This window comes from Colossoma macropomum, unplaced genomic scaffold (assembly GCF_904425465.1).
Source record: "Colossoma macropomum unplaced genomic scaffold, Colossoma_macropomum, whole genome shotgun sequence".
Classification (NCBI taxonomy): domain Eukaryota; kingdom Metazoa; phylum Chordata; class Actinopteri; order Characiformes; family Serrasalmidae; genus Colossoma; species Colossoma macropomum.
In genome coordinates this window covers 11710045-11733815 of record NW_023494787.1, presented here as the reverse complement: position 1 = coordinate 11733815, position 23771 = coordinate 11710045, and the positions used below count along the sequence as shown (strand labels likewise).

The 23771-nt window shown below is 39.9% G+C and overlaps 1 protein-coding gene across 1 annotated transcript in view; it reads right to left on the bottom strand.

The window, feature by feature from the left end:
• The window catches only part of LOC118805376 (NACHT, LRR and PYD domains-containing protein 12-like), a 107291-nt gene that overhangs the window by 39504 nt on the left and 44016 nt on the right, over nt 1-23771 (bottom strand). The window contains 1 exon segment of the mRNA XM_036566131.1: nt 11203-11376. Coding sequence (XP_036422024.1) covers nt 11203-11376 — 174 coding nt within the window.

Below are 23771 nucleotides of genomic sequence, written 5' to 3'. Positions count from 1 at the left end.
AGTGAAGACGCTGCTGACAGTTCTGAAAGTGGCTTCTTTAGATAGTGGACCAGTGGGTATGGGGACCATATCCCAAGCCACCACAACCCTGGCGTTACAGACCAGTGCCCTTCATCAGGAGAAATTGTCATTCCTAGTCCTCGAACAGTCCGAATTTGATGTTATCCTAGGACATCCATGGTTAGAGAGGCACAACCCTACAATTTCATGGGCAGAACATACTGTCACCCACTAGTCTGATTACTGTCTCCAAACATGTCTTGACACCCCTTTGATTTCCATTTCTTCAACCTCCATAGAGAGCCTCAACTCTGATTCCACATTTGAAATCTCCCCTGAATACATAGACTTTAAGGAAGTGTTTAACGAGAAAAATGCCACTAAATTGCCTCCTCATAGACATTATGACTGCGCTATAGAGCTCATAGAGATCCCAGTGCTCCCCAAAGCTAGAGTATATCCCCTCACGCAAGAGGAGCAAAAAGCACTTGATGTTTATATACAAGAAGCCCTTGACCAAGGTTTTATCAGACCTTCCACATCTCTTATAGCTTCTAGTTTTTTTCTTTATTAAAAAGAAGGATGGAGGCCTACGCCCCTGTATAGACTATAGAGCCCTGAACCAGATTTCTAAAGCATATCCTTATCCCCTACCACTAGTGCCAGTAGTGCTAGAACAGCTTCAAGGGGCGAAATTCTTCACCAAGCTGGATCTTCGTAGTGCTTACAACTTAATCAGAGTTAAGGAGGGCGATGAATGGAAGACCGCCTTTTTGACCACTAGGGGGCACTACAAGTACCTTGTTATGCCATTCGGGTTCTCTATCGCCCCTTCTGTTTTCCAAGCCTTCATAAATGACACCCTCAGAGACATGCTAGGACAATTTGTAATAGCCTACCTGGATGACATTCTCGTCTACTCCTCTTCCTTAGAGTCCCATGTCCAACATGTCTGAGCCATGCTACAATGGCTGTTAGAGAACAATTTGTTCCTCAAAGGAGAAAAATGTGAATTCCACCTACAGTCAGTGTCCTTCTTGGGTTACACAATCAGCCATCAGGGAATCATCATGGACGACCACAAGGTTGAGGCAGTTGTCCAATGGTCTACACCCACGTCCATAAAAGAGTTACAGAGATTTTTAGGGTTTGCCAACTTTTATCACCGATTTATTAGAAGCTTTAGCAGCATTGCAGCCCCACTAACCTCTCTCCTGAAAGGAAATCCTAAAAAGATCACATGGACCAAACACACCGAAAAAGCCTTCCAAGGTCTCAAAGAGGCTTTTACTATGGCGCCCATTCTGATACACCCAGACCCCACACAACCTTTCATAGTAGAGGTGAACGCTTCAGAGATGGGAGTAGGAGCGGTGTTATCACAGCGGAATGGAAGTTGCACCCCATAGCATTTTTTTCCCATAAGCTATCACCTACAGAGAGGAACTACGGAATCGGAGACAGGGAATTACTGGCAGTCAAATTAGCTCTGGACGAATGGCGTCATTGGTGGGAAGAAGCCAACCATCCTTTCACTGTTCTGATGGATCATAAAACTTGGAATATCTTCGCACTGCCAAAAGACTCAATTAATGCCAAGCTAGATGGTCTCTATTTTTTTCTCGTTTTAGATTCAGTATCACCTATCGGCCAGGCTCTCGTAATACCAAGACTGATGCCTTGTCTAGGATGCATCAACAAGAGACGTCTACCTCACAGTTTGAGACACCTGAATGCATCCTTCCTCCAGAGATAAACATCTCTTCTATTCGATGGCAAATAGATGAAGATATAGAAAGAGCTTTACCCAATATCCAAGTGCCCAACCAGTGTGCCCCAGGTAAACTGTATGTCCCAGAACCATTTAGAACCTCACTTATCACATGGGTTCATTCCTCTTTAACCTCAGGACATCCAGGAGAGACCCGAACCCACAAGATAGATACCAATAGATACCGGTGGGAGTTTATGAACCAGGATATTCATTCCTTTTATCCTCATGTTCAATGTGTTCCCAGTGTAAGACCCCTAAAGCATTACCTGCAGGTAAATGAATGCCCTTACCCATACCCAACCCGACCCTGGTCCCATATCGCTGTGGATTTTGTCACAGATTTACCAGAGTCACAAGGGTTCACAACCGTTCTGATGGTTATAGATCAATTCTCTAGGGGAGTTCACTTTATACCCTTTGCTACTATTCTCAGTGCCTTTCAGACTGCAGAGACCTTGTTCAATTATATATTTCGAATTTTCGGTATCCCGGAGGACACTGTGTCAGACAGGGGACGTCAATTCACATCCCAGGTATGGGCAGCCTTATTCGAGCACATTGGGGTGTCTATTAGTATGTCATCAGGGTATCATCTGCAATCCAATGGGCAATGTGAGATGGAAAATCAGGAACTGGGAAAGTTTTTGAGAATTTTCTGCCATGATAATCCTTCTGATTGGTCAAAGTTTTTGGTTTGGGCAGAAATAGCACAAAAATCATTAACTAGCTCTGCTACTGGAATGACTCCTTTCCAGAGTATTTTAGAATACCAACCCCCTCTAGCACCTTGGACTGGATCTCAAACAGACATTCCTGCAGTAGATGACTAGATGACATGTAGTGAACAAGTGTGGGAGGAAACTCACCAGCGCATTGAAACCATGCTGCCACGCCAGAAACCCCATCTTTCATCCCGGTGACCAAGTGTGGTTGACCACAAAGGACTTTTGCCATTCTGAGGGAAGTTGCCGTAAGCTTCAGCCCAAATATATTGGGCCATTCAAAATACTTAAATGTATTAATGATGTGACTTATTGGTTGGACTTACCCCCACGTTTTAGAGTTTCTTGCTCATTCCATGTTTCTCTTCTTAAACCTGTGGTTACAGGGCCCTTAGATGAGGCAACACTGGGTGTCATGCCACCGCCACTGGAGGAGATAGATGGGGCTCCAGTCTTCGCTGTCCGAAGGCTGCTGGACTCCAGGAGATGGGGCGGGCTCCTTCAATACCTGGTGGACTGGGAGGGGTATGGCTCTGAGGAATGTTGGGTGCCAGCTAAAAACGTGTTAAACCCTGGTCTCATCTCAGACTTTCATAGTCAGCAACCCGAAAAGCCAGCTCCTCATCCCAGGGGCCATCCACGTAGGAGGCTCACCAGTTCTCCACCTGCCCATCTGAGGAATTCTCGTGAGGAGAATCCGCCGGTCCAGTGCCTTGGCAGCTCTGATTCAGCCCCTGTTCAAAAACCCGGTGGTGAGAGTGGTGGTCGTCCTGGTTGTCCTTGTGCTGAGGCCCACCCGGACTCTTTGGGTACTGTGACGCATCTGGCAAGCTCTCATGAAGAAATGGACTTCAACTCCCAGAATCCCATGGGAGATCATGTGACTGAGCAACCTAACTCAGATTCGGACTCCGACAGAGACTCCATTGCCCATAGTTCAATGGAAGCTCACGTGACGTTTTTGAACCTTTTGGCCTGTTTTACGACGATGACTTTATGCTCTGCCCTGATTTTGTTTTGCTGTTTGCCGCCATCATCTTAACATCCACAAGCGTCTGGTTTCTATTGACTTGTCACAGCAAGCTATGTTAAAGAAAAAAATGTCAGATGTCAAAAAAAGATATATATATATATATATCTTTGTGTATGTATATATATATATATATATATATATATATATATATATATATATATGTGTATATATATATATATATATATATATATATATGTATTGTGTGTGTGTGTGTGCATATATATATATATATATATATATATATATATATATATATATATATATATATATATATATATATATATATATATAATACACACACACACACACACTATATTGCCAAAAGTATTCACTCACCCATCCAAATCATTGAATTCAGGTGTTCCAATCATTTGCATGGCCACAGGTGTGTAGAACCAAGCACCTAGGCATGCAGGCATGCAGACTGCTTCTACAAACATTTGTGAAAGAATGGGTTGCTCTCAGGAGCTCAGTGAATTCCAGCATGGTACCGTGATAGGATGCCACCTGTGCAGCAAGGCGCCCTGGTGAGGAGTACCAAGACAACTGTCTCTTGCCTACAGTCAGGTGGTAGCATCATGGTCTGGAGCTGCATGAGTGCTGCCGGCACTGGGGAGCTGTGGTTTATTGAGGGAAACATGAATTCCACCATGTACTGTGACATTTGGAAGCAGAGCATGATTCCCTCCTTTCGGAAAGTGCACCACATGGCAGTTTTCCAACACGATAATGACTCCAAACACACCTCCAAGATGACAACTGCCTTGCTGAAGGTAAAGGTGATGGACTGGCCAAGTATGTCTCCAGACCTAAACCCAATTGAGCACCTGTGGGGAATCCTCAAGCGGAAGGAGGAGGAGCGCAAGATGTCTAACATCCACCAGCTCCATGATGTCATCATGGAGGAGTGGAAGAGGATTCCAGTAGCAACCTGTGCAGCTCTGGTGAATTCCATGCCCAAGAGGATTAAGGCAGAGCTAGATAATAATGGTCGTCACACAAAATATTGACACTTTGAGCACAATTTGGACACTGTGGTTCACTGTGAGGTGTACTCGCTTGTATTGTCAGCTATTTAGACATTAATTGCTGTGTGTTGAGTTATTTTCAGAGGACAGCAAATCTATGCTGCTATACAAGCTGTACACTGACTAAGTTATATCCAAGTTTCATCTCTATAGTGTTGTCCCATGAAAAGATATAATAAAATATTTGCAGAAATGTGAAGGGTGTACTCACTTTTGTGAGATACTGTGTATATATATATATATATATTAACTTGGAGCATATGAGAAAATGTGTGTGTGTGTGTGTGTATATATATATATATATATATTATATATGTATATATATATATATATATGTATATATGTATGTATGTATGTATGTATGTACAGCACAAGGCAGGGAGGGGAGGGATGGCTCATCTCTATAGCAGGGGGAGCAGCACTAGACAGATGGCAGAGGAGCGTCTGGTTTGTCACAGACGCACTACAGAATACATTGCCAATGTGCATACGACAGATTATAAGGATCTCATAATGCTGTTAGTAATCAGGGGCAAATGCTTGGGCAACACCACCAGCTCCTTGATTCTCTGACATAGTCCATCAGTAATATTACCAAAGAACAAGGTGAGCAACAGTAGCAGTTAGCCCAGATTGCTAATAGTATGGGAGAAGTCACTCCTCAACTTCAGCTTTCAACTTCAGCTCCCCTAGTTCTTCAGCTATCGTTGCTGCTGCTTCTCCTGTTGCTTGCAAAGAAACCACCATGTTTGCTGTGAGTAAGCCAGTTACATTTGATGGAATGCCAAATCAGTGCAGATGTTTTCACGCACTTCATTTTTGATATCTCGTTTAACCGGCAAGGCTTAAGATTGGGCTACAGCAATCTGGCCAAAAGCTCAGTTGTATACTTATAAACTATTTATTGATAAGTTCAAAGCAGTTTTTGATCACCCTAACGAGTTGCTCCCAGGGGGAATTGCTGACCTGTCTTTGTCAGGGTAATTGCTGGGTTTCAGAAAACACCTTAGAATTTCGTACATTTGGTATATTTGGCTGGTAGAGGTTGGAATGAACTTGCTTTATTGGTGACTTTTCATAATAGAATGAATTCTGATTTCCTTTCTGAACTGGCCTGTAAGAATGATGTCACTTGACATCAATGACTCACTTGAAAAATTAATAGCGTTAGCTATCTGGTTGGATCAGTTAAAGCACAGGAGAGAACCACGACAATTGCCAATTTTAGCTTCAACTAACAGTCCTCCAGTTGCAGCTATCAGTGCATGCCTGTGCATGTACTGTGGTGTTGCTGGTCATTTTCTGTGACTGCTGGACTTGTCTGAATAGCAGCATGGATTTCATCATATATAGGACATAGTTTGAAATGATTTGGGGGTATTTCGCACAGTGGTAGTCTAATTGATCTGTGAAAAGAGAACAGAACCTGTGGGAGATGAACACTTAGATCAGAGGATCCAATTTATAGCTGACACAAATTATTCACTCAAATAAAGTAATATAATTTAAATTTTTAAACTGTGTTTACACTGCACTAAACAATTATCTAAAGCAAATCTGTATGATCTGAATGATAGTTAAAGGAGAAGTTGACAAACATTTACAAATGACAAAAAATACAATTACAGAAAGTTACAATTACAACAAATAGCATGCAAATGACAAAATACATTTAAAATATTTTATGAATGAATTTGCAAGCTGATAACTAAAGTGGAAATTGTTCATTCTGAATAACCACTGTCTTACCCTTAATAAGTGCCACAAATAATACTTACAGGTTATAAAATAGCAAAAAAATGAACATTGACTTCTTGACTTTATAGCAAAATGCAACTAAATATTGTAATATAAGAAAATGTTACTTATTTTAAATTGTATTGAAAGTAACTATTAAATTAGTGTTCAAGTTTGATCAATGTGATTTCCTTATTTTTCTCTCTCCTGTTCATTATGTTTGATTAAGATATCACATAAAAGACATGTCAAGTATGCTTGCAACTGAAAGATTAGCACTAAATGCATTTGTCATCAAAGGGTTAATAATTACTGTCAAGTAGACATTTAATACATCATATAAATACATTTTCCACATTTCTAAGCTTGATTACAAATGATGTGGCAACAGCATAGAAGAAGACATGAGAAAAGCCATTATTTCTGCTACAAGAAGTGCTCTTTCTTAACAACCAGAAAAAAATGCACTTATAATACAGCTAAACCAGCTAGGAGGTCATCTCAAGCATTAAAAAACCTGCTGACGGTGACCACAACACACTCTCCTTAACTAACGCCACAGCCTGGCTCACAACACTGCAAATATATCTTAACTAACAAACACCAATAAGGACAATAACAATAAACACAGTAGATGTATTTCACCAAAAGGTGGTGTGCAGCATGCAGTCCAGCTTTGCATGCCATGCCTCTAAAGCATCTTCTGAAGTACAGATCGAGCACATAGCCCCTAAGAGAAAGTATAGGTCTTTTCACGTTTGCCTTCTTCTATGCTTTAACCTATGTAGTCTTTTTGTTGTGTCAGCTGTATTGTCTTACAGTTGTGTGCCTTTTGGTGTTTTATCTGTATTGTTCCCCCTGAGGTGAGAACAACCTCACTTCTTCCCCTGACCCCCAGTATCTCTACTTAAACCATGTAGACCATGTATTCATCAGACTGGACTAGACTTGGCTGAACTAAACTGCACTGGTGAAAGACTGATGACCAAGCTGTGCCCATGCATGATTGTCTGCATGCACGTGAATAAGACTAGACTCCTGACACTTTGTATTGACTGTTGATCAACCACGCTGCACCCATACTCTGTATGTGTAAATAAACTCCAGTCAACGCTAAAGCTCCAGTCTCCTGACTCTTCCTGCTGAATTTCTAACACCTCCTTCAAACATCAGACATCGTCACCTACACACTATCCGAACAAAATCTGCACAAGTAACAGGGTGCTTGCTTCTCAAATACCCCCAGTTTTCTCTCTGGGCTGCATCCAGTTACAGGTAAGACATATATAAACCATAAACACAATAGACATGTTTCATGCCTGCTGTGGCAATATTTTTTAGCCTATGATGATTAGGTTTAGGTGTTTAAGATTGCTGTGTTGTTTTTCCTTTGCACATCAGCTGTTTAATTTAACTTTAATGTAATCTTCATTTAGTTCTGTTAGGGAGTTTTTGGCTTCAATTATTCTCAGGTTTTTAGTTTGTATATGTTTAACTAGCACATTTTGTGTGTGTGTGTGTGTGTGTGTGTGTGTAGTGTGGGCTGGTCTGCATCATGTAACTCATGGTCTGAAAATCCTTTCTGCCTGCTAAAATAAAAATCAGCATTTTTTTTCTTAATAGACATTCCATCAATGTTCATATCAAGTTCTTGTGAAGGAAATCAAACATGTAAACATATTTGGGTGTTCTAGATGACCCTGAATAAAAAGATATCCTGTTTAAAAAACTGAATTAGAAATTATTTTTAAATGAATACTTTTACTTTTTTTACTATATTACTTGTACTTTTACTTAAGTAAGGGACTTGTGTACTTCCACCACCTCTGGACCTCTGGTGTCTGAAACTGGGAGTGATACTCACAGAGTTAATCTAATGTAATTGTTACATGTCTTATGCCATAATCCATTACATATCACTGCTAGCTTTTGGCAATCTGATACTTTTATACCTTTGAATTTTTATTTCAGACAATACAACACATACATTTGCATGAAGTACCCATGCAGATAATCCCTGAGTTTTGCGTCAGGAAAATGAGAGAAACCATGAAGGAGAAAGTGAAACCAAGCAGCAGCAGCATCCAATTGGGGTGCAGCTAAGCAGAGTCAACGCATATTTGACTGCCATGGAATGGCAAGAAAGAAGCCAGGGAGCCATACTCAGTGCAGCTGCAGATGGTCGCCTTGCATTGCAGACATAACGAATGGGGAGCTTCAAAGAAAAGAAGCCATGTAAGACTTAAAGGAAGTAGTGTTAGTGGGGGTGGTGACGTAGAAGAGGAGAGATAGAAGTGGGAGACGTAGATAGAGATAAGAAAAGAGGGAGAGGAAAGATGGAATTAAAGGAAAGATGGAAAGTACAAGAAGAGAAAAAAGAAGAGTAACAGCAGAAGATAAGATAAGATAAGAGCCAGAAATGAAAATAAAAGTACCTTTAGTACTTTAGTAATCTCAAAAATTACTTAGGTACTCTAAATTCATTTATTGAACTGCACCTATTAGAACGGAATGTTAGGCTCTATTCTTCTCTTTTTGGATTCTTATGGTCTAAAATTATAAAATAAAATTACATGTATGGTGTTCCCTTCATGCTGCACTCTGATCATGCAGTTCAAAGAGCCTGAGGGCCAGGTGGCGAGGTAGATCATGGCGTTACTGGAGTACAACTTCTCCATTCAGCACTGCCTACATAGTAATGCCAATGCCTGTCCTGTCGCTCGTGCTCTGGTAAGGAATGCAGGTACTGGGCGCATCTTGAGAAGAAAGTTAAAACAGCAGTAAAGTTCACAGTGGCCATCGCTCCTAGCTGCACCAGACCTGTGGGGTGGACACTGGAATGGACAGATATAACTTCACAGGGACGCAAAGCCAATTTGCTCTGAGTGGGTTGGGGCAGCCTCTGTTTATGCTGTGTGTGTGAGTGTGACTGGCAGGTGCTGGTGCCATGCAGCCTGCATAAATCAGTACTGGGTATGGTTGGTCACTTCAAGGTGGGCAAGACCCTTAAGCAGCTGTAGAGATTCTACTCTAAAATGAGAGATGAGACCAACAGCAAAGCAGTCTAGTTGTTCTCAGTCACCAACTGTCTACTTGAATTGAAGGCACTTTGCATGAACAGACTTCAGTTTACGTCCCATTACCTTAAAAGCAATAAAGTGACTTGTTGTTTTTTTTTTTAATTCTGTGAAAAGTGAAGGGAACTTAAAATAAAATGATCAAAATTAACAATGATCACAAAACCATATAAATGTCTGAATCCACCTTTAATATGGTGATTTTGGGCTGTCCATCCTCACTGACATTGAACGTCTCTATGAAATATATTCATTAAAATCTTCCAAGAACACCATAATTCAAAGAAAAAAGTAATTTTTTAAAGAGTTTTGAGGCCTAAAATGAATGTTATTCATCATGGAAAGTGCCATTTCAGTATGAAATGTGGAACTGAGTGAACAGAGCTCATTACTGTCCACCTTTGAGGACAGCAATTCAAAGTTACTCTAAAGTTATTAGTAATAGTAATAATTAAAGTTATTAACCAAGGGTTTGTCCCTGAGAGAGGCTGATCAGAGGTCAAACAGCTGTAAGCAAATCCACTGTTATTTATATCAATCAAACACTCCAGAAAGAAAACAGGTAGGTGCAATGGGGGTACTGCATTTTGGAATATTTATGGATATTTTGTTAATTCACTATGTCACTGCCAATAGAAAAGTGCTATAGTGTAATAGCCTCTGAGTAACTAAATCACACTTTTCCCCACATATTCTAAAGAATGCAACACAGAGCACCATCATAGCTTCTCTCAGAGGAGCACACACATCAATAAACATGTTTTTGTTCTTTTGTTCTTTGAAGTGTGCAAATTGTCATAACTTGTAATTATCATATGTTGTTAACTTTTTAGTCACATCACACAAACATATTTTGAGGAACTTTCATATTGTCTTTACAAAATTATATTTTACTTACAGTAAACAATCATGATTTTGGGAAAACCTCCAGATAAATATGTTTAATATTTAATATACTTGTTTAATATTTAGTATACTTGAGTGACTATGGTTGAATATATTATTTACTCATAAAATGATGTCTTGGAATATTGAGGTCAGTATTTGTTCTTAAAAAGTATATTTCCTCAAAAGCAGTAGTACTTCATTTTGAAATGCAATTGTACTGTTTTGCAAAATGAAGAGTTGGTTCAGATGGCTGTGCTGATTGTTGTGAGACCATTTACCTCAGTTTGAAGAAAAGTGACAGAATTTGAAAAAAAACAAACAAATAATCATATCATATTTAAAAAGAAATTGTGAAATAGTTCTATGTAGCACCTTTTCAGATTTCCTAATGTGAGACAAGCTATTGAATTGAATTATTTCATATAAATTCATTTGTGGCAATAGTGTAGATCTGCAAATGAAGCATCCGTTTCAGGGTTGTGATACTTAATGAAAGCCACTGCTTCAATGTCACTATGAGTTCAAAATGCCTACTTTGATGTTCTCTGTAAAATTAATAGTAACACTTTATTTTGAATAGTCATTTGTAGATGATTAATAAACACTTAACAGAATATCAGTAAAGTAGCAGTAGTGCAGCATCTGAATACATTGAGGTAAATATCTTAAAAATGTACTGTAGATAATACATACATTAAGTAAATGTACTATTCATGTCACATAAAACAGACTTTATATGGAACTTCCACTATGGAAACCTAACCATACCTAACCCTGGCCCTAATCCTAACCCTAACCTTAACCTCAACCCAAGTCTAATCTTAAACTTCACCCTGGCCCTAATCCTAACCCATTGAAATGTTGTTTATGTTACTGGGAGTCTGTTGAGGGTTTATTTAATCTAAAAAGGACCACTCAAAATAAAGTTACTAAATAAACTTACCATAGCGCTTCCAGTTTACATTGAGAATCCTTTAGTCCATCCGAGAGCAGCTTCACTCCTGAATTTTCTAGTTTATTTTTAGACAGCTCCACATGTCTCAGACAGGAGGATTCTGAGCTGAGCACTGAGGCCAAAGCCGCACAGCTTTTCTTTGTCAGTTTACAATGATTAAGCCTGGAGAAAAAAGCATACAGTATATTGGTTAATCCTAAGGAAATCAGCAGGATACACCAACACTACTGTTACATGCTTTAACTTCTTATATAAGCTGTATTAGCTGCCAAATATATAAATAGCAAGCTCTCACAAACGACCACTGGTATTCTGAAGGCACAACAGGGTGAAGATTTCTCACTCTGCAGCATTGGTCATAAGGTTTTATGTACACTTGCTGTCTGACTAGTATTGCTCACTAGCATTAACTGATTTTAACTAGTTAACTGATGTGCAGCCTGAATAGTTGCTGAATAGTTGTATTGCTCAAATGACTTATTCCAGGTACAGTTGTGGGAAAAAGAAAGTACACCCCTGTCAATTCTATGTTATGTTTACTTAAATATCAATTGTGTGGCCTTTATCAACTTCTATAAATAAAAACTAACCTGAGATTAAAACAAAAACCCAACAGATTTAAATATCTAGTCCTTTTTTCCCAAAAGTAAACCAACATTTAGTAATCGGGTAAGAAAAGCACACTCTTCCAACTTTTGCAGAAAATAAGAGAGAGTAATTAGCAGCCAGGTGTTACTAATCAAATGCACAAGATGAGTTAATCATCAAGAAGTGTGAGTACCTCTACAAAATCAGAGTCTTTGGCAGAAAGGACATCAGCCATGACCTCAGAGAAACAATTGTTGCTGCTTATTAATCTGGAAAGGGTTATAAGGCCATATCCAAACAATTAAAATTCACCATTCTACAGTCAGAAGGATTGTTTACAAATGGAGAACCTTCAAGACAGTTGCCATTTATCCCAGGAGTGGGCATCCCAGCAAATTCAGTCCATGGTCAGACCATTTAATGCTCAAAGATATAAAGAAAGACTCAAGAGCTACATCATGTGACCTGCAGGCCTCTATAAGCACATTAAATATTTGAATTCAATTTAAAATATATTTTGTACCTTTTACATGTTGATGTTGAGATGGGATTTTGATGATGTTGATGTTGAAATGGGATTTTTGACATGTCTGAAATGCTGCATGGTTAGGTTTAATGACTCTTTTAAATGGTTCAGTAAAACAACTCTCACAAATGTCTATATTTTTCTTAGTTTTAAAGCAGTTAGTTAATGATTTTTATTTTTTTTCATTTTGCCATTTTTATAAAAATATAAAGCTATTTAAAAATGTCAAAGAATTTGTCATCTCAGGATAACTGCCTCTTTAAGAAAGTGACATTAGTGATATCACAACCTCTATATAGTTTTCAAAGGACTAAAGTAGACCCCCAGCTTTGCTCAAGTACAGGAAGACTATTTGAGAGAAGTTTTCTGTTCACTACCATTCATTTCAGGCTCTCTTCTGTCCAAAAATAAAGGCACATCTGAGTCATTTTAGAATACTTATGATCCTTTCTTCTTCTAAAGAAGAAGAGTAAAGAAAATGATGGGATAAAGCTCTGACTTAAAAGACTGTTTCTTAAAACAGTGTTTGAAGTGAAAGCTCCTTAATATTTTTTTTGTCAATGTTTCATTCAATGCTTAATGTTTATTTCCCCAAAAAATTATTTACCAGGACAAATAGACAATCACAGTAAAGGCAATTTTGAGGAACTAGTAACTAAAAGTCATTATATAGTGAAAGCGTGCTGTTTTGCTGGATGGTTGTGAAGATTTTTGTTTGTTTAACAGGCTTACAAATTTTGCTAGGCAGCTCCTACAAACAGTAGGGTAATTTGCATGGCATGGCTGAGATTTGCATTATTAAGGTGCTAAAAACAGAGGGATGTCCAGTTTATTTAAACTGTCTATGGATTTAAGATTACTGCTGCATGTTCCATAAGTATAATTACAATAAGGTAATTTCACTTAATATTTCACACATTGTCTCCATACCGAGGTCAAGCTTAAAATGTCCACCCTGTTGTACTGAAATACTGAGTTGATTAAAATTATTTTGGAATATCAAAATATATCTTTAAAATGATGTAAGAACATCTACTCAAAGTAAGTGCTAAACCATCAGAAAAATGTATTTTCAACTCCAGAAATATTAACACCCCTCAAAAAAGTGAGCAAAAACAATCAAATATACACCGATCAGGCATAATATTATGACCACCTCCTTGCTTCTATGCTCACTGTCCATTTTACCAGGGTATGAATATGAGGTAATACACAGTTAAAATCCCTTTGTCATCCATCAACATGGGCAAAACCCAAGAGTTCTCAGCTCAAGCTGGTGAGCTGCATAGATTTGTGAAGAGCTACAAAAAACACGTCAGCAGTGAAAATTACCAGTAAGCACAATCAAGGCCATAGTAAAGAAATTTCAAAAGCATAGAACCGTTGAAAAAAAAGTGCCAGGAAGGGAATGTTTCTGCATATTGCCCTCATGCACAGTGAGGAGGAAGTAAACAGAGGCAAAGAGAAGCCTGAAGATCACCGTTTCACAACTGCAAAGTTTAGTTGCATCTTGGGGTTTCACCATTTCAAAATCACCTTTGAGATACCACCTCCATGACCAGGATCGTTTTGGATGAATTCCACAAAAGAAGCCCTTTCTGAGACCAAGACACAAATCCCAGTATCGGACCTTTGCCAAGCAACATTGGAATTACAAAAAGAAATCATGTGTTGTGGTCAGATGACACAAAAATTGAGCTTTCTGGACATGCACACCATCGTCATGTTACAAAAAAGGGGACAAGGTACAAAAAACGACACCTCATACCCACAGTAAAATATTTTGGTAGCTCTTTAATGTTGTGGGGCTGCTTTGCTGTCAGTGGTCCAGGGGATTGTGTTAAGGTCAGTGGCATAATAAATTCCATTCAATACCAGAACATTTTATGAATTATAAGTCTGGTGAAATCTGGATGCCTCTGCCAGATGGCTGAACCTGGGCCATGCTTGGATCTTCCAACATGACAATGACTCGAAGCACAAAAGACGTGGTTGCAGCAATACACGATCAAGGTTTTGCAATGGCCCTCTCAATCTCCAGACTTGAACCCAATTAAAAATGTGGGGTTTCAACTGGAAAGGGCAGGTTACATGAGAAAACCCAAGAATCTTAGTGAGTTGGAAATGTTCTGCATGGAAAAATGGTCCCTCTACAATTGTTCTCCAAGCTTGTTGAACACAACAGAAAGAGGCTGAGTGCTATCATTCTTGCCAGGGAAGGCTCCACCAAATACTGAGGCAATGAGAGGCACTCATTGCATTTGTTTTTTTTTATACATTAATATTAGCTCATTTTCATGATAGGTGCCAATATTTCTGAAGTTGATTCGTGACGATGCTTCGCCGAACCCCATGAGGAGACACAAAGCCACCGGGTAGGTTGTGACGGAATGGGTAATGCAGTTGCAGGCTGAAGATGGGATCACTCTGAATGGTTCTTTGCAAATGGTGGGTGATTTATTTACAATGAAGACATACAAAAGAAAAACTGTGCAAACACAAAATAAATGGTGGTTAAAAAGTTGACCGGACTCAATAGCAGTACAGGTAAGTATAAGGAGTCTTAGGCCGCAAGGCCATAGGACTATACTCTCTAGCTTAGCTTTACTCCCTTCTCCTCAGTTTCCTCGCAATCTGAGGTAAGTATCCTCGAACTAGGCCCCCTACTGAACCTTTCCCATACCTCTTATAGGCTTAGCCCCACCCCTGCATCACCTGAGCTGAACCATTCCACTCTGCAGGGGTGTTGCTGTCCTATAAGAGTGGATTAAAAACAAGGATAAATAAAATCATAATCCCGTCACAAGGCCTTAATATATAATATTACCGGTAAGATGTTTCATACAGTGCGCACATTTACTAGCCTGTCTCACTCTGTTTTCTGTGACCTAGGTTAAAGACATCACCCCTCTAATGAGCTAGCCGTGGGCCCTCCGGCATGCTCATGAGTGAGCTCCATCTGATCTGCCTCCCTTTTGCTGAGTCTACTAGGAAACAGGCATCAGGTGAGTATTACAGGTAGGTGTTCAGGTAAGTATTACACAAACACACACATACACAGTCTCTGGTGATGGGCAATGCGTTTGCCTCATCACATGATTGTATATGCCTTTCATTGTTTTCTTATTGTTGTTGTTTTTATATTTTAAATAAAATAGTAGTTTCTGTTAACTGTTAAGATATTGGTGTTAAAAGAGTTAAAATAGGTTAATATTACCTTTTGTCACTCATCACACTGCAACAAGGGCACTTAAATAGTAAGCATGATGAATGAGTTTATGAAACTATTGCCATTTTTGTAAATATAAAATGTTCTTGTCCACCCTGTCATATCGTGGTCCATCCTGACATGTCCATCATCTTCAATTTTTATTAAAATAACTCAGGAATCCTTCACAGGTACACAAACCATTATAATTGATTTATTGTATATATAACAGTAGGGCAAGTAATTTTATTCCAATTTTTGTTCAAGGATTTTTATTGTGTAACGGATTTGGCTACGTTTACTCATAAACTGAGCAGAATTCTTGGGTCAAAACTTACCGTTTTGACTTACAGATACAAAAAGGAATCACAAGGTGCCAGGACATCTGGTCAAAATCTGATCAACCAAGTTTATGAATTCTCTAAGAATTCTCTCAACCCCCTCATGTGCCATCTTTCTCACCTCATGGCAGCATTGTGCAAAAGAGGAGGACCTGATCTCAGAACCATCTCTGTTCTTAACTCATAGACCCATATTTTATTCACAATAGAACATAGAACACATATTAGATGTTGACAGTGAGACATTTTACCATTTCATGGAAAACATTAACTCATTTAGAACTTGATGGCAGCAACGCATCTCAAAAAAGTTGGACAGGGGCAACAAAAGGCTGGAAAAGGAAGTGGTACTAATAAAAACCGCTCAAGGAGCAATTTGCAACTAACTGACATGACTGTGTATAAAAAGAGCATTTTAGAGAGGCGGAGTCTCTCAGAAGCAAAGATGGGCAGAGGTTCACCAATCTACAAAAAACTGCACCTAAAACTGTGGAACAGTAACAGAAAAATGCTCCTCAATGTAAAATTGCAAATACTTTGGATATCCCACCATCTTCAGTACATAATATTGTCAAAAAATTCAGAGAATCTGGAGAAATCCCTGTACGCAAGGGACAAGGCCAATGGTCAATGTAGGATGCTCATGATCTTCAGGCCCTCAGGCAGCTCTGCATTAAAAACAGGCATGGTTCTGTTGTTATCATCCAGCTTGTTATCAGCACACAGTTCAAAAGCCTGCATCTCTGATGGTATGGGGTTGCATTAGTGCCTATAGTGTGGGCAGCTTACACATCTGGAAACGCACTATAAATATTGAACAGTATATAGAGGTTTTAGAACAACATACGCTCCCATCCAGACAATGTCTCTGTCAGGGAAGGCCTTGCATATTTCAGCAAGACAATGCTAAACCACATACTGCATCCATCACAACAGCATGGCTTTGCAAAAGAAGAGTTTGGGTGCTGAACAGGCCTGCCTGCAGTCCAGACCTTTCACCAATAGATAACATTTGGCGTATCATAAATTGAAAAATCTGGCAAAGAAGACCCAGGACTGTTGAGCAGCTAGAATCCTACATCAGACAAGAATGGGACAACATTCCTCTCCCAGAACTCCAGCAATTGGTCTCCTCTCTTCCCAGGCGTTTACAGACTGTGTTAAAAGAAGTGGGGATGCTACACAATGGTGGACATGGCTCTGTCCCAACTTTTTTGAGCATTGCTGCCAAAGTTCAAATTTTTCATGAAATGGTAAAATGTCTCACTTTTAACATCTGATATGTTCTAGTGGGAATAAAATATGTGTCTATAAGATGTGCAAAACATTGCATTCTGTTTTTATTTACATTTTACAGTGTTCCAACAGTTTTGGAATTGAGGTTGTAAAATTCTGGATACAATTCTGGTTATTTGATTTTCATAAAATTAAATCACTTCATGTCATGCTATACACTAAAATAGACATTTTTTTAGACATCTTTTAAAATTCTTTCATTTCTCTGCAGTTATCCAAAGTTTGAAAAAGAGCTTTTTGAAGTAGGCTGTGAACTTTAATTAAATTGTCTCAAAACTGCACAGGAACTATGGAGTTGTGACTTAAATAAACAAATTGTTCCAAGTCATGCATACAACCAGATCTGACAACTGTGCAAATACAAGGCTTTTGAAAAGTTACAATTGTTAAAACTTTTAAATTTATGTGTTTTTACTACTAATTGAGTTTTTATCAAATCACCTGCTTGTATTCATGCTTGGGAATCTCCCTAGTCTCCTTGACTGTCCGAGAGGATTTTGGAGATTTTGGGTGATCACGGCATTCCAGTTAGCAGCGATTTGATGATTTTCTCCTCCTGGCTGCTAATCCTTAAGGCTGCCCTCCCATTCCAGTTGACGCCATTGCTGCTGTTTCCATGGCACCTGGACAGCTCACGAAAGTTGTAAGAAAGCATTCAGGGATGTTTTCTTCTCCTCACCCAGGTCCTGCAGGTCCCCTGCTCTTTTGCTTTCCCCCACTCCGCTCTCCCCACATCCTTTCGCTCAGAGTCCGGCTGCCCTTGATCTCCAGCTAATTCAAGTTGTTGAGAATCTCAAAAATGCTGTTCAGAGCCTTAAGTCTAGGCTGCATGCTGTTGAGAAGCATTTCAGCTCCGGCCTGGATGTGGTCTGCCTTCGTCTTTGGATCTCCCTGGCCGCTCTACCTCTTCAGCTTTGTTGGCCCTGGCTTCTGCTCCTCCTGCTGTGCCCCTCCCTGGTGCCTCTGATGTATCAACCCTGCCTTCTTTCAGTCTCTCCACTGCTGTGCCTGCACAGGTAGGTATTTTGTTCCCTGTGCTGTATCTATAATTGTATCTTTATGCATGGGGTCTGATATCCTTCACGGTCAGAACATTAATTTGGCCTCTCTGCTTCTCCCCTCTCCAGCTGTTGACGGACAAATGGTTGATTGTGGTAAAGTTTGTTTTTCTTAAAACATCCGATCATCGGCTTCAGTGCAATCTATCTTTTGGGAAGTTTGTTATCACATTTGGCATCTATAGAGACATTTTGTGTCAAGTTTACCCTAAATGAGGAGGGAGGAGCTGGACTTGTATTTGACCGTGATAGTGGACTTTAGTCAGCAATATGGTGGTACACCGTTTTACAAACGTTACAAGCCTTTTTCGGCAAAGTCTACATTGTTTATTTCTCTCTAAATTTTCAGACTGGACTAGTCTGTTGTGGACACTGACTTGCTGATTTGCCACTTCAGTGGCTGCTGCACACTGGCCTGTGCTGTTTGTGGTTCTCACTGTCACTCCTCTGCCCTCTGCCCTAGAATCTTCAATAGTGCAGCTGCACCTGCTGTCCATGGTGCTAAACATCTAAGTGCTCCTCGTGATAAGCATGGCCACCATTTCATCAGTTTTAATGGGAACGTCTTGTGTAATAACTTGCTGTTTTTGCTTTTATTCTAATTGTAATTTTTTACATTTGTAGCTTTTGCAAGGAACTCCATCCGAAGTCTGTTTGTTCTCATTGCCTTTCTCTGGCAAGGTGGGGAAAGGCCACTAAATTAAAGAAATTTCAACTCCTGTTAATTTGCCCATTCTATTCTCCTTCTTACCCTGACCAAGTTTTGTGAATTATTTGATCACTTTTAAATTTTGTAGTAGCCCTCATATTTTTAATTAGGCATTGTATTCCATGTGCAATAATGTGCAATACTGGTGGACAAATAAACAAAGTGGCAGTGCAATATGAGTGGCTCAGTAAACAATAATGTCACAATCAAAATAGTGTGATCACTGTTGGTACAAATGATCTCCTGTACCGTTCCTTGCTAGAGTGGAGCTGAATGAGTCTGTTGTTGAAGGTGCTCAGCTGTCTGACCAGTAGGTCATGGAGGGGGTGTGATGTATTGTTCATGATAGCAGTGAGTTTATTGAGTGACCCCCTTTCAACCACCACCTCAAAACCATCCAGTGAGCATCCCAAGACAGAACCAGCCTTCTTGATCAGTTTGTTGAGTCTTGTCCAGAGCTTCTGGTCCAAATGGGAATGTGCCTTCTGCAGTAGATAAATAACAGTGTCATCCACACCAACCTGCTGTTGGCACAAGGATTGACACAACTGATGTGCACAAGCTTTGAGAGTGCATGCAGGGATCCCATCAGGTATGGTCGCCTTACAGTCCTGACGGGATTCCTGCACACGCTCTCAAAGCTTGTGCACATCAGCTGGCAGGAGTGTTTACAGACATTTTTAAAGTCTCTCTCTCCCTCTCAGTTGTTCCTGCATGCTTCAAACTGGCCACCTGCCACTCTGGACCCAGTGCAGTCCACTGATGACGCAATAACCCTGACTCTTCACACTGCTCTCTCCCATCTGGACAAAAAGAACACATATTGAGAATGCTGTTTGTGGACTACAACTCAGCATTCAACACTATGGTGCCCTCTAGGCTCAAAATTAAGCTTCGGGATCTGGGTCTGAACAGTTTTCTGTCCAGCTGGATACCGAACTTCCTGACAGGCTGACGCGAGGTGGTAAGGATGGGCAACATCACCTCCTCCTCACTGGTCCTTAACACTGGAGCTCCTCAGGGCTGTGTGCTCAGCCTTCTCTTGTATTCTCTGTACACCCATGGCTGTTCAGCCATATACAGCTCCAATGTCATTATCAAATTTGCAGATGACACCACGATTGTGGGCCTGATCTCCAGTGACAACGAGGAGGCCTACAGAGAGAAGGTAAGCTTCCTTACACACTGGTGCTAGGAAAACAATCTCTCTCAATCTTGACAAGACCAAGGAGCTCATAGTGGATTTCAGAAAGCAAGAGACAGTGCACGCCCCCATCCCCATCAATGGAGCCACTGTAGAGAGGGTCAGCAGCTTGAAGTTCCTCAGTGTTCACATCACAGAAGATCTGATTTGGACCAAACATACCACACGGGTGGCAAAGAAGGCACAGCAGTGCCTTTTCTACCTCAGGTGGCTGAGGAGGTTTGGCATGAACCCCTGCATCCCCAGAACATTTTACACATGTACTGTGGAGAGCATTTTAACAGGTTCCATCACCTCCTGGCATGGGAACTGCACTGCCATCAAGCGGAAAGCTCTGCAGAGCACTTAGTAGATTCAGTTAAATGTTAGGTGAAGAAAGGTTTAACCCCTTTGACTCTTAAAGCCTATAATTCTATGTGGTCTTTGTTTATACCGTTCAGTTTTTTTCTCTACAGATTCCAGTTACTCCAGTCCTTGTAACCACAATTTTTACATTTATTTTTTACAATTATCAAGTTTGCATTTATAACCTCTTCAATTTGTAGGATGTTAACAGGCATTCAATTTCAAGCTAGAAATGACATTTGTGAAATAATGGTTCATTCTAAAGAGCTCACTGAATTCGAGCATGGTACTGTAATAGCACTGTTGTTATAAGTCAGTTTGCGAAAATTCTGCCCTCCTAAATATTCCATCAACTGTGAGTGGTATTATTGAAACTGGAAGTACTGGATCAGGAAGCACAATGCCAAGCGTTGAATAGAGTGGTGTAAAGCATGCTTCCACTGGACTCTGGAGAAGTGGAAACATATTCTGTGAAGCGATGAATCACATTTCTATATCTGGCAATCTGATGGATGAGTCTGGGTTTGGTGAATGGCAAGAGAACATTACCCGTCTGACTGCACTGTGCCAACTGTAAAGTTTGGTGGAGGAGGGATAATGTTATAGGGTTGTTTTTCAGGGGTTGGCCTAGGCCTCTTAGTTCCAGTGAAGGGAAATCTTAATGCTTCAGCATTTGGGACAACTTTATGCTTCCAACTTTGTGGGAACAGTTTGGGGAAGGCACTTTTCTGACCCAGCATGACTGTGCCTTTGTGCCTGTGCACAAAGCAAGGTTCATAAAGGCATGGTTGGGTGAGTTTGATGTAAAATAACTTAACTGGCCTGCACAGAGCCCTGACCTCATCCCTTTGGGATGAACTAAAACAGAGAATGCAAGCCAGGTCCTCTCCTCCATCATACCTGTCTGACTTCACAAATGCTGTTCTGGATGAATGGGCAAAAATCCGCCCCCCCCCCACACACTCCAAAATCTTGTAGACAGCCTTTGCAGAAGAATGGAAGCTGTTATAGCAGCAAAGGGTGGGCCAACTCCATATTAATGTCTATGGATTTAGAATGGGATGTCTTAAAAGCTGGTGTAATGTGTAGGTGTCCTTTTGTCCACATAGTGTATCTTGTTAATAATATCTCATATGTTTCTTTTCAGACTACTTGATTCAGGTCTCCTTTGGTGGGTAACTCTTATCTCTTGTAATCTTTGAGGGTAGGCTCTGCCCCTGCCGTGGTAGGATCTGCGAGGGTCCAGATGTTCCAAGACCTGGGCTGATGATAGGGCCTGTGTCAAAGAATTTAACTTACAATAAATGTTATCTAGCAAATTGTTAAATCCTATCAAGATTAAAGTTTTTCTTTCTTCACACTTGTCTCTGGAGTCTTTCTGGTAGAAATAAAAACTTTAGTACAAGTTCTACCAGGGAGACTCCAAGGCTATGTCACTCAATACCAATCACGAGCTTCAACCTGTCTTTAAAATGACACATCTTATGCATCTGCTTTGCTGCTTTCAGATGCCAATGTTTCGTCATTCCCCTCCTTCCTCCCCACTGCCGCCAGTTTGGTCCCTGCCTGGTTGCCTAGGGGGTAGGCCTTAATAAATAGCTGATGAGCTGAATTAGGTGTGTTTAATAAGTCTGCATGCTGAAGTCTGCAGTGCTTTGGCCATTGAAGACTGAATGTTGACGTGTTTTAGAGACTAACACATAAGGTTTCACTGACCTCTTGGTGCTTGGATCCCACAGATTGCAGCTAATTGTTTTAATTTTCACTAGTTTATCACAACATAAAACCCACATCTATCGCTCATTTATATTTCTAATAGAATGTATTATTGCTTTCATTGTGAAGCATTAAAATGAAGATGGTTATTATCTGCATGTACTGCATTCAGAAAAGTAACACTCTATCTTCTTGATTGGTTTAATTATGTGTCAGTTTGAAATCAATCAAACAGGTAGCTGAGGTCTGGCCCAACCTATCAAAAATAAGTTATGTGGTCTGTGTGACAAAATAAAATGTTTCATTACTGCTCATCTGCCATTATTAACAGCAGCTCATCCTGCAAACATGATAGGAGCGTCAGCAAAGAGTCAAATGTTAAACAGGCTGATTATGTAGACATTGAGGTATGGACATGCACTGAGAAAAGTGTGTCCTGATATTGAATTCCCTCGTTTGATTTTGACCATTGTAAGAAACTGCTCTAACTCTCAGACCTCTCAAACTTTATCTTTAGTTAGGTCTATTTTGATAGACCTCCCATTCTTCAGTGCACACAAACAAATGAATTGTGGTTAGAGCAAGTTTTTTTGCTTCTTCTAGCAGAACATCAGGGCTGTACTGTCTGCATAATCTGCCTGTTTAACATCTGACTTTTTACAGATACTCATATTGTTCTTACAGTACAAGCTGCTGTTAATAACAACAGAGTAATAAAATAAACAAAATAATACTGAAGCTATGCTTTTAATTTTGGTACATGAATTGCAAAACGTATTGCATCAGTGACCGGATTGGTTACATTCAAATTGACAACTAATCAAAAACAAAAAAGCAGATATCACATTAGGTTTATCATTATTGCTTTGAATGTGATGCAAATTGATTTTAAGCATCTCTTTTTCTCTTGTAAAGGAGGAGTATTTTGGCTCAAGTGGTGGAAAATGTGAGAGTAACAGAGCACTTGTATCCCTGAAAAATTTCTGATAAATAAACAAACATTCACTTATAATTACAATATTACAAAATTTAATCGATTTGATACACTTTAGCCACTGCAGTGTAAAACCAACTGAACCAAATTAAAAAAATACAATGTCACAAAAACCCAAACTTTGTTTCTGCCTTAATATCCAATCTTCTCTGCACTGATTTCAGTGTGTAGCTAGACTATGGGTCAGTGACTGTTACCACCAACTCCCAATGTTCACATTTTGCCACCACAACAGCCAGATATAGAACCTCTTCATATGTTTCACCACCACTGCTTCACATGACTCAGGACTCTAAAAAACCAACCTATCAGCGATCTTCTAACCACACACACACCTGTTCCTCATTTCATGTCTTTGTTAGTTTAGTATACAATCTCAGGTTTTAGCTAAGTACTTTGCAAAGTATTGTCTCAGCATGAGCATACCGAGCATTCTTTTCTTGCCTGTTTATCGACTCCCATGTATGACCTATTTTACACACACACACATACACACACACACATTATCTAAGCGGCTTATTGTTCTGGGTCACGGGGGCTGCTGGAGTTAACACTACGTTGCTTTTCACATA